Source organism: Xiphophorus hellerii, chromosome 16, assembly GCF_003331165.1.
Source record: "Xiphophorus hellerii strain 12219 chromosome 16, Xiphophorus_hellerii-4.1, whole genome shotgun sequence".
Taxonomy (NCBI): domain Eukaryota; kingdom Metazoa; phylum Chordata; class Actinopteri; order Cyprinodontiformes; family Poeciliidae; genus Xiphophorus; species Xiphophorus hellerii.
In genome coordinates, this window is record NC_045687.1 from 21639736 (window position 1) to 21656539 (window position 16804).

General features: G+C 43.3%; 1 protein-coding gene and 1 long non-coding RNA gene across 5 annotated transcripts in view; one reads left to right on the forward strand and one right to left on the reverse strand.

The window, feature by feature from the left end:
• Positions 1-238: 238 nt before the first annotated feature.
• The window catches only part of prr36b (proline rich 36b), a 34010-nt gene continuing 17444 nt past the window's right edge, over positions 239-16804 (reverse strand). For all 4 annotated transcript variants that reach the window (XM_032586945.1, XM_032586947.1, XM_032586948.1 and 1 more), the window contains 4 exons: positions 15651-16380; positions 14623-14710; positions 5533-5738; positions 239-5290 (listed from right to left, as the gene is read on the reverse strand). In XM_032586945.1, coding sequence (XP_032442836.1) covers positions 1986-5290; positions 5533-5738; positions 14623-14710; positions 15651-16272 — 4221 coding nt within the window. In that variant the 5' untranslated portion in view covers positions 16273-16380 and the 3' untranslated portion in view covers positions 239-1985. The remainder of the gene's footprint in view (positions 5291-5532; positions 5739-14622; positions 14711-15650; positions 16381-16804) is intronic.
• Positions 8986-16804, forward strand: part of LOC116735220 (uncharacterized) — a 28167-nt gene continuing 20348 nt past the window's right edge. Inside the window, exon 1 of the long non-coding RNA XR_004342353.1 lies at positions 8986-8997. This is a non-coding gene — a long non-coding RNA (uncharacterized LOC116735220). The remainder of the gene's footprint in view (positions 8998-16804) is intronic.

The following is a 16804-nucleotide window of genomic DNA, read 5'->3' on the forward strand; positions in this document are numbered from 1 at the left end:
TGTGACTCCTCTTTATTACCTCTTGGATTTGGCCAAAATTCCATTTCAGATACACCATTGTATCATGTGGCATCGCTTCCTGTTTATCCATTATTCCCAGATGAAGAACAGAGGAAACCAGGGGGAGGGAATCTTGTTGCACAAACACCACTTCACAAACACACACGGCCACTGGAACACAAGGACACAAAGTTCAGGCATGCTGGACCCATTGGGAAAGTAAGAAACAGGAACAAAATGCCTTGCAATGATGCTTTAATGGAATTTTGAAAGATAACCTAGTGTCGAACCATTCGGTCCTGAACATGTCTACTGTTGAACTGTTTCAAACTTCAGGTATTACAGAGTGTTTTTTGTTAGTTAAACATGCAATATACTGTTGAAATAGTAAACCAAAAGCTTGGCATGAAAACGCTCGAGTATAAAGCTAAACTGTGGTAGCCATGTAGGGTTATGCAGGGTTTTATTAAATAATGCGCTACTCGTTATCCTGTTAAGACACAAAATGATGAGCTACACAAAAGGCCTGAAGAAAACCTGAAGCAGATACTGGAAGTGACTGCACCTTAACAACCTATGCAAATACAATAAGCATAGAACCTCTTGAAGCACACGTATACAACACCACCAACTGCAATCTAACTAGGGCTGTCCCAAATACAGTCTTTGAGGCTTCAAACCTTTATTGAAAATGATCTGGAGTCAGTGGTTGTTCTTGATATGGAGCGATGTGGCTCTTCACCCAGGGCAGCACTACCAATCAGAAAAGCATGTTCCAAGAGAGAGTTTTCTATTGCTTTGTGCGATGTCCAGGCAGTGGGTTATTACAGAGATGGGTATCTGATTAATACCATCTGGAACTAAATTAAGGATCATTTCACAATTTTTAAAATAACTTATAATTCCTTTAATTAGCTCTAGATAAAAATGATCAAACCTGAACTCGATTATTCTGACGATATAGTGCAGATTAGATCAACATTTCAGAACCTTTGATGCTGAGAAGCTTCTCTCTCACCAGAGCGCATTAGTTGTGGTGGTGGAACTGATTACGTTGCAGAGGAAGGGGCTCGCCAAGGGTACCATTCATCCAAGAACCGCCACTGTCTGGATGCACTTATGAACGCTTGAATTAGCAACTCACATCAACACTTGCAAGCATAAATAGCCTGATCTCAGCTTTAGTGGTATAGTACATGAAGGAAAACATAGAATCCACGTATTTAAGTCCAAATTTGGACATCAGTAATGGCGGCAAAACAACAAAGCATTTGGGTCAGCCCTATCTCTAATCCTCCCACACCTACCTCATTACAACTGTAAAGGCAAAACCAGCAGTGTTAATACCTAACCTTTATTGTTAATATAGCTAAAAGTCTTGGAACAAGAACAGAAAGTTTTCAAAAGGAATATGTGACTATCGCTATGGTGCAGAACACAAAGTGTGCACACAGGGTAGGGAGGACCAGGTTTAACAAAAACAAACAAAAAACAACAACAAAAAAACAAAACAAGTAAATACAAAAAAAAAATCATTGACATTTGTTCGGTAAAAACAGTAGGATAAATACACAATGAGTCCATATCGTCTTATCTGCGTTTTTTTTTTTTTTACTCTTCTTTCTCAGTTTACAGGCCCAGTCACAACGGACCAATCAGTCAATACCCCGCAAGGGGCAACAGAATATGCAGTGTTACTTAAAAAGAACATTCGACTAGAAAAGGTAGTAGCTATGGTACATTACAGAGTTTTAGCCATACGCTCAAAACATGGACCGGAACGGTAAGAAAGAGGGAGGCTTCATTTAAAAATCGCTACAGTCATTTTTTTCCGTCTCCTTCGATCATTTTTCAAAAATTGTTTTCTACAATCTTGGTCTCCTTTTTTTTCTGCTATGACGTCTAACCAGAGAAGAACAAATAACGTAGGGGGAAAACGGGTAGGGTTGCAGGGAAAAGGTGCATTCCAGGGATGATAGGGGGTCTTATACGTTACCTTCCAGAAAACTATCAGTCTTATCACATATGGTGGAGAAGTACGGTGTCAGGTTGTCGGAGTCTCCACATTCCTGGTCCACCAGGTCGTCGCTGCCCTCCAGTGGATTCGCCTTCTCCCGATGATCTGCAGCGTTTCCTCCGAGCAGGAAGTGGTGGTGCTCATTCAGACCGGGAAAGTCGTCTCCCTGGTGACCCAAAGGGATCAGGTCCACGGGGTTGCCGAGGAGATCCTCAGCCAGGGCCGCAGCAGCAGGTGAAGGCAGGGTCAGCTCCTTGATGAGGGAGGGGTCCTTGGCCTCCTCCGGAAGCTGCTCCTCATTCTCAAGGGAGAAGATGCCAGGGCTCTTTCCGCAGCTTTCTGCCATTGAGTGGGCATTGGAGTTGGATGTTGTGCAGTCGAAGCCATAAGATGCCACAGAATTGGCTGACTGAGGAGTAGCTCCACCTCCATCCTCTTCACCCTCTCCAATAGCTGGATCTCCTGCCTCCTGATCCTCCTCCAGAGCTGGCAAGCTACCGGTGGGAGGAGGGCTTTCCATTGCAGCCCTGTCATCCATCATCATCGGAGCCTCTGGGTCATTAATCTGTATCTCCCCCTCCGTGTCACTGGCCTCATCACCGGAGGTAGACGGGGACGAAGGGACTGACGCAGGAGCTGTTGGGGGTCCTGTTCCTAGCACCTCATCAGCAGGAAGTGTCTCGGCCTCTTCCTCCTCTCCATCACCTTTCTCCAAGTGAATGCCTAGATCCTGATCCACGTCGGGCTGAAGTGACGCCGGTACCGGGGTATGCTGTTTTTCAGAGCGGGACTCTACTCCAGAGCTGCTGTCATAGTCACGGAGGTCCTCAGGAGTGCTAGTCTCGCTGCCGCTGTGAGCGGGCTGGGAGGTCCCAGTCGGAGTGTCGGCCTGGGACATGCCTACAGCCGGAGCGGTGAATAGGTCATGATGGTGCTGGGGAATCTGCTCTGTCTGCAGGGGGAATGACGGGGCGCTACCGTCAACACACGCTTGAGCGGGAGACTGGGTTGGCGTCTCGGATTCGGCTGCGTCGTGGTCCGACACGGGGCTGTGGGTGGACACAGCGAGGTGGGACACTGGTTGAGTCCAAGTATCTGAGAAAGGGTTTGTCTGACCCCAGGAGGATGCAGGGGCAGCACTAGACAACAGACCAGAGTGGGTCAAGTTATCCAAGTGCTCTTCCTCGTTAAAGTCATCATCGACATTCCCGCCACTCTCCGTCACGCCTTCGCTGTGCATTTCCACGTCTTCGTCCTCCTCCTCGTCTTGTTTGTGCTCCTGGAACACTTTGTAATGCTCCTCAGCTTGCTCAGAGCTCAAGTCCATATCATCCACCCGCTCATCGTCCTCATCCTCCTCTTCTTCATTGGCAAGGGTTTCCACATTGGGAGAACCCATGAGATTACCGTCTCCTTCGGAGCCCCTGAGGCTGGAGTCGATCAAGGCGTCTGAGCTCTGGGTGCCCTCTAAGATAGCGGTGTGCTGAGTGCTGCTGAGGTCGGACACCCCCTGCTGCCGGCTGCTGGTGCAGCTGCTCATGTCCTCGGAGTCCATCCCAGACAGCAGGTCATCGCCATGCCAACCTCCAAAAGCTGACGACCGTGCCTGGAACTCATCCGAATGTTGAGAGGTACTCATGTCAGTGACCAAGGATGAAAGCTGGTGGCCTGGTCTCCTCTCTTCCTCATATTCCTCCTCATCATCGTCATCCTCATTGATCTCCTCATCAGCCTTTTCCACCGCCTCCTCCTTTTCATGAGAAGATACAAGGTCCTTGTGAATAAAATCACCTGAAGACAAAGCAATAAAATTGTGAGGTTGTCCAACAGCAGAAAGAGACCCTGGAGCTGTCGAGGTAGAGAGAAACAGGGCTTCCTCATCTACTTCCTCATCATCATCATCATCTTTCTCGTCCTCTTGTACCCCTTGAATTTCGTATCCTTTTACATTGTCCTCCTCTGCTTGGAATGTCATCACATTAAGCAACGTCTGGGGTGCCAGACCAGTAGGAGACTGGTTCCTGTTCCAGGAATCAGACGGAGCATCAAAGTCCAAAAGAGAGGAGGCATTTTGTGATTCTCTAACAGGCGAGGCAGGAACTGGCGGGGAGCAAGGCGGAGACATGACAGTTGTTCCCAAGGAGGGAACCGAACTGTCGTCTTTGAATTTATAAGCGATCATCTGAGGTGACATCCGGACACCGGTGGCTGCTTCACTTCCTTGCTCAGGAGTTTGCTCTTGAAGTTCAGGTGTTGGTTCCCGCAAAGGTTCGGGTGTTGGTTCCCGGACAGGTTCAGGTGTTGGTTCCCGCAAAGGTTCGGGTGTTGGTTCCCGCAAAGGTTCGGGTGTTGGTTCCCGCAAAGGTTCGGGTGTTGGTTCCCGCACAGGTTCGGGTGTTGGTTCCCGCACAGGTTCGGGTATTGGTTCCCGCACAGGTTCGGGTATTGGTTCCCGCAAAGGTTCGGGTGTTGGTTCCCGCACAGGTTCGGGTATTGGTTCCCGCACAGGTTCGGGTATTGGTTCCCGCACAGGTTCGGGTGTTGGTTCCCGGACAGGTTCGGGTGTTGGTTCCCGCACAGGTTCAGGTGTTGGTTCCCGCACAGGTTCAGGTGTTGGTTCCCGCACAGGTTCAGGTGTTGGTTCCCGCACAGGTTCAGGTGTTGGTTGTCGCATCTGAATGGGCTCGGGTGTTGGTTCCCGCTGCTGAACGGGTTCTGGTGTTGGTTTCCGCACGGGCTCAGGACTCGGTTCCCGCATCCGCACAGGCTCTGGAGATGGTTCCCGTACAGGCTCTGGTCTTTTCTCATCCTCTGCTTTAATAGTGGGCTCAGATGACTCCACATCCTCTTCTGCAGGAGGCTGAGACTCCTCTGGGTTTGCGAAGACAGAGGCTGCAGTAGCGATGGTTGCAGCAGCGGCAACTACTGCAGCAATTTCTTTTCCTCGCTCAATCATTGTTGCAACTTTAGGACCACGTTTGACAGGAGTAGGAGTGGTGCTTCCCACAGTCTTCTTGGGACTGGGGACCTTATTTGTAATGGTTTTGGTGCTTGGGGTCCTGGAGACATCCTTGGAAGGTGTGGACTTACCCTCTTGTGGCTTGGAGCGGTTTGGTGTCTTTGTTTCAACAGCTTTATTTGTGGGAGGCTTTTTGGAGGCAACATCTGATTTTGTCTTGGGGGCCTCGGGTTTAGCAGGCTTCTTTGCAGGAGGGCGAGCGAGAGGGGATTCTGCAGATTTTTTGGCTGCTGGAGGGGATGGTTTGGTCACATCTGGAAAAAACAACACGAGTAGGAATTAGACAATGAGTAGGGTGAAAGGAATATTTTGATCAGAACCACAAGATGTTAGACTTGGGTTTTCTATTTTGATACAACACTATATGGTTAAAGTCTACACTCTGGAATTTATCTATTACATATTATGTATTATGTCTTTTATGTTAGAGCAAAAATAATTAACAAATTTAATGTTTACAAATGTGTCAAATAACCAAAATTAATTGTTTTGTGACCTTTTTTCACAGGGGTTGCATTTCTTGACTGTGATGCAGGAGGTTTGCCACCAGAGGGGGTAGTGGTGGTTGATTTGGGAGTAGCAGGCTTGGCAGAGGAGAGGGCAGTTTTAGGAGTGGCAGATTTGGATGTAGCTGTGGAGTTCTTGGGTGTGCTGGCTAACTGAGATGATCCGGTAGCCGGTCGAGATGAAGCTGCTGTGGCCCTGAGGAAACACAAAGAAGACCATTTACCATCTCTGCATGAAAATCAGTTATTTCCATGTTGTTTCACTGATTTCATTTCCTTTTAGATCTTAACCTGTTGAACAACCCAGTCCTTCCTGTAAATGTCTAAAGTACTGTGAACAGTTTGGTTCTACAACCTCCCATATCCTTGACCTTGTTTCAACTATCTTGGTAATTCACCAGTACAATTTTTTATTTTGAAGTCAATCTATGCTTGCAATACAATAAAAATTATTTAAAGTAAAATAATTTTATCTTGAGTTTTACTTAGTCATCTCCTATGCAAAGGGTTTTTTACTAAATAGAAGAAAGGCTACTAAAGTTTGATAAATCATTTGAAGGAAAATGAAACTGCACATCAGGAGGGCCGTCGTCTAAAGATAATCTGCTATTAAAGCACTGATTTAGAGCCCAGTAAGACCCAGCTGACTCTTCTTGAGCCCCATTACACACTCTCATGAGAGATAGAGAAAAGCTATATGGAAGATGAATCACAACAGAGCCTAGAGACGCATCCTAACCCCCCAGCAATTCTCTTCTTCTGCTCAGTCGGCACTCCTCCCTCCCTCCCCACAAGGGGAATGACTCGTGGGGCGCGATGCATCAGCCACCCTGCTCCAGCCGTCCTGGCCTAGAAGCTGGCTTGTATGTCGCTTCTGAGCAAAGTAACCTACATCTAGCAGTCCTGACAAGGCTGTGGTGTGCCATCTCCTGGGTCCACACTGCACTTACTGCCTGTTTCTAAATAAAGAAGTGAGTTAGCGCTGGCAGAAAGAGAACAGGCGACAGGAGGAAGGTAGGGAGAAGATGGCTGGGACTACGTTAATTTTTAATACTAAAAGAAGAACAAAAATAACCTTTTGAAGTCCTCCCAGTTAGACACGAACACTACTCTAAAAGCAAAGCTATTGGGTTCTCCTCACATCCAGGCAAAAGCAATGAAATGCATCTAAAACCAAACAAACAGATGGCAGGAGGCAGCTAATGCCTAAGTTCAAGCAAGATTTTTGCTAATGATCCACATAAGTAAGTATTAGTAAATTAGTAGTAGATTAGAGGCAGCGTCTTTCAAAAGTTTTAGTACCGAAAAATTTAGTACTGAAAAATTTTGGTATTCAGTTTTAGTACTGAATACCAAATTAAAAGGACTACTTTTTCTAGCATACAGTTTGGCCCAAAGATCGACGTTCACTTACAAGTGCACTGATTGAAGTTTTCTGGCCAATAACCAATCTTTAAAAAGCCTGACCTGCCGATTCCAATTTTGGTCAACACAGATTATGATTTTGTCTGAAAAGTCTCTGAACATAGTCAGTCCTCCGTCATGGCAGAGCAAAAGGAGACAGTGATTTTTATACAAGATCGGTGGATAAAATCGGTTTCAATTGCCAACCCCCCAGAATTAAGAAAATTGGTTTCGATTTATCAGTACAACCAATTTCACTTCACTGTCCCCTAATGTCATTTCTTACTGACCAAGATCAGAAAGCTGATCTTGGTCGGCTTTCAATGACCTAAAAGATAAGAATTAGAGTAAAATGTGGGTTAATCCCAATATTACAAATGGTCATGTTTTCCTCAAAGGCTTGATTCATTCACAATATTCATTCACTGTTCAACACCCTGAACGCAATTCAGGACGTGAACCTGTAAGTGGTTGCAGAAGACTTGACACTGTAGGATAGGATGGCCCTTAAACATGCAACCAGAGCTAAATGGTTTTCATCAAAATGTATTTTTACAAGTAGTAATATGAAGGCCTCTTTGTTCAATGAACAGCCCAATCAAAGTCCAGACAGAGGATCTGTATTCAGCTTCAGTTATTTTTCAAAGAATGGACAAAAAACTTTGTTGCTAAATCTGAAAACCCAGAACAGACAATGAACTGAAGAACCTGGTTGTTAACAAAATAGAAACTTTAAAATTTCAACTTCAATTGAGTGATTTTTTAAATTTTATTTGTGCCACTAGAATTAGAAAGTTAAAAATCTTTAGTTACAAGGTTAGAAGAATGAAGACAATAAGAAGATAAAAACTGGCATCATGAGAGATGAAGGATGCTAATTGGATATTCAGGAAGAGCAATCATAATAATCTGTGCGATGAAGGGAATACAGATTATCCAGACAGGTCGGGTGACTATAAGAAGCTCTGGGTTTAACATGGTCACTGAGAGAAAATGGCAAGAGAAGGACACTCTTTCCTTTGGATCATGAAAAAAATGTGACATTTAGTCCATACTTTTGTCCCATTTTGCTTTTAATTACCAATTATTAACAATAAGAAAGGAGGAAAAAAAATCATTTAAGACATGACAAATATTAACTATCATTGTTTTAAAGTTTTTCATTAGTTTTGACATGTGTCTTTAACTATTACCAGTGTTTGTACAACTGAATGCAAGACAAAAGAGCTGAGCAGATTACAGTGACAACAGTCCAGTTAAAAGCACTGGGATTGTGTATTCTGAACCTTGTACCAGGTTATCTGATGAGGAGGTGAGCGATCACACAAACACCCAGCTAATGGTTCAATGTCACGGACACAGCCTCATCTTCACAGGGATATCTTCAGGTCAGATTACACCATCTGTTGTTTACACCACAAGTCCTCCACCTTTTACTCTTGCTGCTCTTTCTGGCTAACTGGCTGTGTGGTGTGAATGCCTGATAGACTGGAGCTAGAGACCGTTATGTGCTTCTGCAGCCACACCTTGAAAAAAGGTTATGTCCGTTTTCCTGAATATTTTATTTTCCAATAAGCATTGTTTGGAAAACTTCTTCCCTATGTCAGTAAAGAAATTATGGAAATGTTCATTTGGTTTTTTGGGGGGGTCTTTATCTAAGCCTTACTTTGACTTTTAAAGCTCATTTAGCACTTTCTGGTTTCATGACGGCTAATTATTAGGAATGGACGTGTAAACCGTTCTTTCAGTTAATTAAATGCACACAAATTGTAAGCATGACAAAAAAATTTTGAATTAAACAGAAAATTAACCACAGGTGGAGAAGAAGAACGAAGATGTAACATAGTAACGCTCTGCTAACGGAAGCAATAAGGACGCCGTCATCTGTGGATAAATGTTAAAAGTTTATTCAGCAATGGGAACCGTCAGTATCGTCATAAGTCAAAGGACGCTAATAAAAAGAAAGCACAACTCATAGCAACGGTCTTTTGTGGAGCACTGACTGCATCTCCTATAGAGAAGTCAGTCTGGATGTGTAGTCAGAGCTAAGAGTGGTAGTAGAGAACCCTAAAACATACATAGATATTTATGTCATGATGACGACCATATGCAGCTCCAGTAAACCTATAATCTCATTACATTACCTTCAATCAGTTATTTCCTAATGACTCCTGAATTGGCCGCAGACCGTCGCAGACTGACATGTTGTGTAATCTGAGATTAGAAGCAGTTCACAGCAACTGCTACATAGAGCCCAAATACAGTGATGCTTCACTCTATAATTAAGTTCACCGTCAACTGAGTGACTGACAAGCACCCAAGAGCGTTTTGTTTAAATTATGGACCTGGTCTTACCTCAGAGGGAAATCTGTCTTCATTGTTTCCATCTTACCACAGACCTTCCATAGAGACGCACCATAAATTGAGGTTAAAGCTAATTTTGAACACAACACCCAGAAAGGCACTGGAGCTGAAAAATCATGTATTACTCAGTCAGCTAGTTGCTCCCGGCCCACTGATGCACAGAGCAGAACACTGAAAGTTCGCCTTGTTCGCCTCAGGATCGCTGACGACATTTTAGCTTAATGCAGATCTGCATGCGCGCTTTCAAAGAGCTGCATATGTACTGCTGACTTTGAACCTGGCTGCCTGCTGGGAATTCTGTGTTGCCACAAAATGAGACCGAAGCGAATGAGTATGTAAAAGAAAACTAAGACTTAAGGCATCTCCTTGCAGCAGAAACAAATATAACAACGGCAATATATTAATTAAACTGTCTAAATAATGTTTAGTACCACAATAGCTTTATCTTTATTTTGGCTTTAAATTGGATCATATATTACAATTTTACCTGAAGTTAAATATAAGTTTAATATCTGTAGAACTAGACTTTAAATGAAACTAATGTGTAATTATTAATTATTTTTAAACTGTCCACTGATTTTAACTCTGAATAGAGCAGACATGAATGCTGTATGTTTTTATTCTTATGAGAGAAACTTCCACTTCAGTTATTAAAAATCTGTGGATTATTACAAACCAAGTTAAAATTAGTTTTAATTCAGTTAGCAACTATGAAATTAGCCAAAATTTAATCTGGAACCAAATGTTAATCCCAAATAGAGCACTTCCTCATTCACTTTGGATCGTTTAAAATCAGTGTACTCACAGTTCGGAGTGGCTGTCCATGGCTTTTAAACCATAATGGAAAACAAACAGTCAAAGATCAACACCGTTTTGGTCAGATTTCACTGTTTTTCTGGACTCCGCTGTTGCAGCGCGCGGAGATCTGCGTCCCTAGGTTGCAGCGACGCTCCTGCAGGTGAGAACCTGCTTAGTGTCACCTTAAATTGGTATTCTTCCAGGATTACACAGTATTTAGCGCCATCCATCTTCAGATCAACTCTGAGTGGTTTCTCTAAATGGTGCATTCACCATTCACAATTAGGCGCACGTTAGTTTTTCTCGACAGGGTATTTTGGGTGTAGAACAGAGAGCACCTTTTGCCGCAGGTTAGCATTGCCCCCTACATGGCAAACTGCGGCGGGGACTTCTAACTTTCTTTTGACAGGGACGTTCTTCTTGCCACCCTTCCAAGGGAGCCGGGTTTATGGAGTACATGACTCAGCTCCTCTAGAGTCATCATGGGCCTCTTGGCTGCTTCATATATTAGTCCTCTCCTTGCCCACGCAGTCAGTTTAGGTGGACGCCCATAGGCTGGTAGGTTTTCAGCTGTGCCACGCTCTTTTACCATGTGACTTTTAAGGAAGTCGGTTATAATGGATTGTAATTACTGGTGTGAAAGTAAAAGGGGTCTGAATCGCTTCGTTGACTTTAAATTGACAAATAAATTAGGAAAACCGTACATTAAAGTACATAATTTGTAAATGTTAAGCTTATATTTCAAGCAGAAATATAAAAGCATATCTTCTCTAGCGGTTCCTGTCCTGAATATCTCAGTTATGTCTGCGGTTCGAGTGAAACGCCCACATTGTTTTTGTCACAGCCAGAAGTGTGCCAATTCATTCCGACCTAATCCATTTAGTAATTGGCTCTGCGGCTGCATCCTGAAATAATCGCCCCGGAGCGAGACTGCGTCGCAGAGTTACTGGCCGCGCCCACGGTAGGACTGGAGATTTACTGCCTGTGCAACATGGCATCTGCTTGACGGTGGACTGCTGAAGAAGAAGCCCTTCCTGCTGCTGCTGCTTACCAGGCACTCACCGATGTCAGAGCATTACATTAACTTAATTTGTTGACTCATGAGGGCGGCATTCAATCCACTCCAATAAAAATGTATCATCCCTCAGGGACCATCAGTGCAGAAAAAGAGCATGACTAATGTAGGAACATGGGCGGCGATGTTTGCACATTAAAGTCTGAATGCCCTGGTATCCTGTGCTCTACAATCGCTTTATCCTCACCTTCCTCTCTAAACTGCTTTGCATCTTTTCCTTATTCTTTCTCCCTTCTACAGCTCTCTTCCTTTCATGCAACCATTTGGATTTCAATTTGCTTGGATGTATCCAAAGACAGACTTCAATGCCCCTGTGCCGTGCGTCCAGAGAGCCAGCATGCCCGGCTGCCTCCCTCCCCCACCTTTGCCTTCCCATCATGCAGAGTATTACACCGGCAGATGAACTCATGCCCTGCATAGTAATTGGCTTCTATTCCTCTAATGCAGGTGCACCACACATCCTGTCTACAGCGCCAAAGAGCGGGAGAATCCTTTTGTAGCCTCTGTATTGTACGAGAACCCTGCTGTCTCTGTAAGCTAGGCAGGATTTATCCCTTCAGCTCAACATAAATACCAAAAACAGACAGAGAGCATTGAAGAAGTAATCGACACAAAAGGCTTCATGTACGAAAATTGAGCTCTTATTCAAATGCAAACCAGTAAAATCTATTCAAGGCATAAACTCGATTAAATTAAACAAAAACCTAAAACATTAGCGAGTTGTTTTGAATTAGATTGATGCCACTTATTGAACCTGTTGGAGCTAAGCACTTTTATCTGTTGGATAACGAGAACCTGCTTTGGATTAAATTAAATCAGCTGCACTTTCAGAGGAAGACTAAGCAAACAGACGCTCAGAGTTCATCTTCAGTTGTCTGATAACGGCCCTGAATTAAAAACCGAGTGAGTTAGGAAAAAAGGGCAAAATCTAATTAAAGCTGAAATTTATGGCCCTGTCAAAGCCCATGACAGGATACAAAAGCTGACGCACGTCACGCCAAGAGTGCCTTCAAGGGTGTACAGGGCTGTTTGAGGAGCCCATCAGTAGTAGTTATGTCGCTCTCTTTGGGATGTAGGTCAGCAGCAAGAAAATCCTCCTCTGGGTCTAAATATACAGCGCATCTGAAAAGTATCCACAGCGCTTCACTTTTTCCACATTTGTGTTACAACCTTATTCCAAACTGTATCAAATTAATCTCTTTCCAAAAGATTCTTCACAAGTACCCGTTATGACAATGGGTGGGGGGAGGTTTTAAGGTTTTTGTAAAGTTATTATAAAACACACACACACAAAAAAAATCACATTTCGCAAGTATTCACAGCCTTTGCATACTTTGTATTAAGCAAAGGCCGAGTGGAATCAATATCAAACTTCTGCAGAACTTAACATGGTAAGAACCAATTACATCACTTGAATCATCTTTATATGTGTACAAAAACAGTGTGTGTGCGTGTGTGTGCCACCAGGTTGTTTTTCCTTTAAGGTGGAGGCTGACCTATATGTACTATGATTGCTTAGCATTTTTAGACAATCTGTGCTTATTTTTAAGTCCGTAGCAACTGAATAGTCTTGGGTTGGTTTGTTTGTTTAATGAGGTAACCAGCAGAGTAGCAAATAGCATCATTTTTCTGCATTTATTTATTTGATTTCTCTTTGGGGGAAGTACATTAACGAGTCCGGTCCTTTTTCAGCCATTCAAGGCAGATTTGGAATTAGTCTCAAACATTACTAATCAGCATTTAAGCTACCCTAGTTTTCAAATGAGCAGACGATAATGGGACAAATACTGGAGGAACACAATAACCTTTTCAGCCGTACGGAGTGAAATCATCAGGACAGTTTGTATGTGCTGCTCAGCTACGGTTCTGCGCTACACAAGCGATTACCAACGTGACCTTGTATAATTCTGTTTAATGAGATGTTTGCACATCAACCATTGTATAAAGCAGTAATCTGAGTGTAATCTCCACAATCCAGCTGCTACACAGGACAAGGAGACGAGAAAGGAGGGGAGGGGAAGGGATTTCAAACAGCGGACTCACGGTGACAGGGCTTACTTAGTGTGAGTTAGAGGAGGTGCGTACAACAATAACACAAATAAAATAAACACTTCCACATTTTCACTAGGGTACTTTATTTCTACTTCATTGTTTTATACCAATAACTTTTATTCTGCATTTGAAAAACCTTGCTAGATGATTTCTGTTATAACTGCAGATTTACTTCTATCTCTGAAGATCTATCTAAAATGTTTTATGGAGCAATTTAAACTTTTTCCATCTTACTACACTTTGGGTAATGGCTATGAAAAGCAACTGAAGAGTTAAAGTCGGGTGTGTATTAGATCACTTCTGAAATCTTTTTAAACTCACTGAGGACATTGCTACTGGTGTGAATATAATTAAAGTGGACAACATGTTATTTGCTCACAGTTTTTGTCCGTTTTTGTAGAAATGCACAATGGCTTCAGAAATGTAACTTCCGAAAGCCAGATTTGTCTTGACCGATTACTTTCTGGGCACAAAGTTAGAAAACTCCAACTCTCTTTCTGAGCAGTAAACACACCATGCTAAAGTGCAATTTAAATGATTGCAATACTTCTTTACTGTGCCATGAGGTTCTATGAGTCTTTCATTGAAACAAGCTGACGGCATATTTTAATAGAATATTTTTTTTAAATCTCAAACCGTGAGTGATTTGTGGGGAATTCTTAAACTTTCTCCATTTTCTTTTCTTAATCGGTATCTAGTTCAACAATGTGCCAACACACACACGCAGACCAACAAAATAACATACCAGAGAGGAAAACAGAAGTCACTAGTTTCCCAAACAAGCCAGACTCCCCAAGGCTCTATCTGATCATAACTCAGAGGTGGACAAAGACTTCATTCAGCCTCATGTCCTCACCTACCACGGAGCCACCTCAGGATCTAACATCATGCACACAGTGTGACTCAGGTGAGGAACACATGTTGGTCTGATCGCCACACGAAAACAACACGCCGCCCCACAAGAACTCACAACAAGTGTTGGGTTTAAAGAAGCAGCTCCGCTGAGAGGATTCTGTTGTTCCCCATCCTGTTTTAAACTCCTCCCTCCAAAAACTTGTTTTATTAATAAAGCTGAATAATGCTCGCTCTGATGAAACTCTGCAAGGCATTCCTCTCAGGCTTGTTCCAACACTGGCCTGCTGGCCTACTTATGCCTGGCTTCTATGTGGGGGATCATTGTCCTTCGTTCCTCCAGGGAGTTCTTTCTTTAACAGAATCCTCTTTGAACCAGCAGCCAAATTCAAGCCTTTTCAACCAACTGCTGTTTACTGCAATAAGTGTCAGTCTCTCAGCCAATGAAATTGGATTGTTTCTATCAGAGGGGTGGACTTATTGATTTGTAGAAGAAAAAGTTAATTTTCCTGAATAGTGCTTGAATCATTTTTACCTGGTTGCTTTGGAAACCGGGGGTTTATCCATCTTGGACGAGGCAATGGAGCTAGTCTTGGTTAGAGCTGCAGAGGTGGGTTTGGGAGCTGGAGGAGACAGGGATGAGAAATTAATGTTGGGAGGACATTATTCAACAATGCGGACTTAAATAGTTGCTTAAGTCACAGATTTAGGTCAGGCAGACCTAAATCTGCCTGACCTAAAGTCTTTCTTTTATAGACTGTTAAAGCGATCTCAGGCAAAGCCTTTATTGTTCAGTAACAGTCAATTTGACATGTGTAATGTGCATAAAAATCCATGCAGCGCGTAGGTATTGTATTATTGCATATCACTAAACAATGCTTGCTTAAATAGTGCAGAAAAATGTGTGATTATACTTACAGAGCCTTGCAAACGAAATCATACCCTTTAAAATTTTCACATCAACTTATGTTGCAAAGTAGCACATAGCTGTAAAGTGGATGGAGTATTTATTATTTTTTAGATATAGAAACAAATATAGCCTATATTTGCACACTTACACTAACCATAATCAGAGTTTAAGATAAATTTAAATATCATGAAATCTTAAAATTGATTTCATTTTGAAAACCAACCCAGTCAGCACCTGGCTGCCTGTGAAGTTGGTTACTGTGCGCTGCGCTGGTCTCAGGAGTGAAGTAAAATTAGACAGTTAAAGAAGAGAGAGAGAAAAAGTGAAAGAAAGGTACCCAAGGAAGGTTGAGTTGAACAGTTTTAGTTCAAGTCTGTGAAAACGACGCCAATGTTAACGTATGACGCATTTGAACGATTGTAAGGTGGTTAATTGATAAAGTTTAGCCCAATTTATGTTTCAGATATGTTTGGAAGTATTAAAAAAAAGGTCTTACAGGAAATCCTTCCACTATGCAAATCTGTGCATCTTCACACAAAATCCTAATAAAAACATTCAAGGTTGTAATGGACCTTTGCAATCCACTGCAACCTAAAAACAAAACAACAACAAAACACCCTACAAGTTGGAATTAGCATAGAAACACAACCAACCTGGTGGCTTCTTTGCAGTAGCAGCAGCAGCAGTAGCAGTGGATTTTACCCCATTAGCAGTACTGGATGTTGTCTTTTTGGCTGCTGGTGCTCCAGTTGTTGACTTTGTGCTGTTAGTATGAGGGAGGGTCCCTGGAGCCCTTTTCTCCCCAACTTTAGTCGTGGTCTTGGAAGTTGGTGTTGCTGCTGACCCGGTTGGTTTTTTGGTGGCAGTAGAGGTCGGGGTGCTCTTTTTATCTGCAGCAGGTGTCGTCTTCTTAACAACGCCATTCGTCTGAGGCTTCGACGTGCCATTCGACAGACGGGACACGTTGGAACGTGGGCCGGACGGAGTCTTGGGTGAGCTCGTGGCGCTGAGTTTTGTCTTGGGAGTGGCCTTGTTGGTAGCCTTGGCTTTAGCGTCGCCGGAGGCCTTGGGGACAGTCTTGGCAGCTGGGGTTTTCTTACCCTGATCTGCCGGTGGCTTCGCTTCACTCACATCTCCAGCTGGATGCTGCAGCATCTCCCCAGCTGAGACGTCTACGAGGTTGGGCTCTGGCTCTGCGGCCGGCTCATTTGCTGGATCCGAGTCCAATGTTTCCATTGGCTCCAGTGCTGCCGTGGCAACCCCATCCGGCTTCATCTCCCCTTCGAATGATGGTGTTTCGTCTCCGCAGGGCAAGACCGGTTGACTTGAATCTCAGAGGACGACGACAGCTCAGGAGACTTTCTGAAGAGTGTGGGGACTAATCTGGAAAAAGAATAGAGAACATTTAGAGCAGAGTTAGGCAACAACAAGACCAGGCATGAAACACGTCTGGCTTCACTATCAGGATTTGAAGGAATGTTTGTAGCTTCAGGAATCAGATAAGGCAGGTGGTGCCATTTTAACCACCACGCACACATAAATGTATCATATTGTACATATACAGTATATCAACTGGGTGTGTAGTGTTATGTAAGTTACAAGCCTAATGAGTTAACTAACATCCAAACAAACAAAAAAAAAACAAGTTAGTATTTTTAAATGCTTTTTTGTAAAATTTTGAGTGTATATAGGACAAATCTGAAAGAGAAACAAGGCTTTTTAACTGATAGGTGAAACTTAAAGGCTACATTTAAGAGGTGTAAACCTGTCAGATCAATACGTTTATGGGGCAAAGGGGGGAACAACA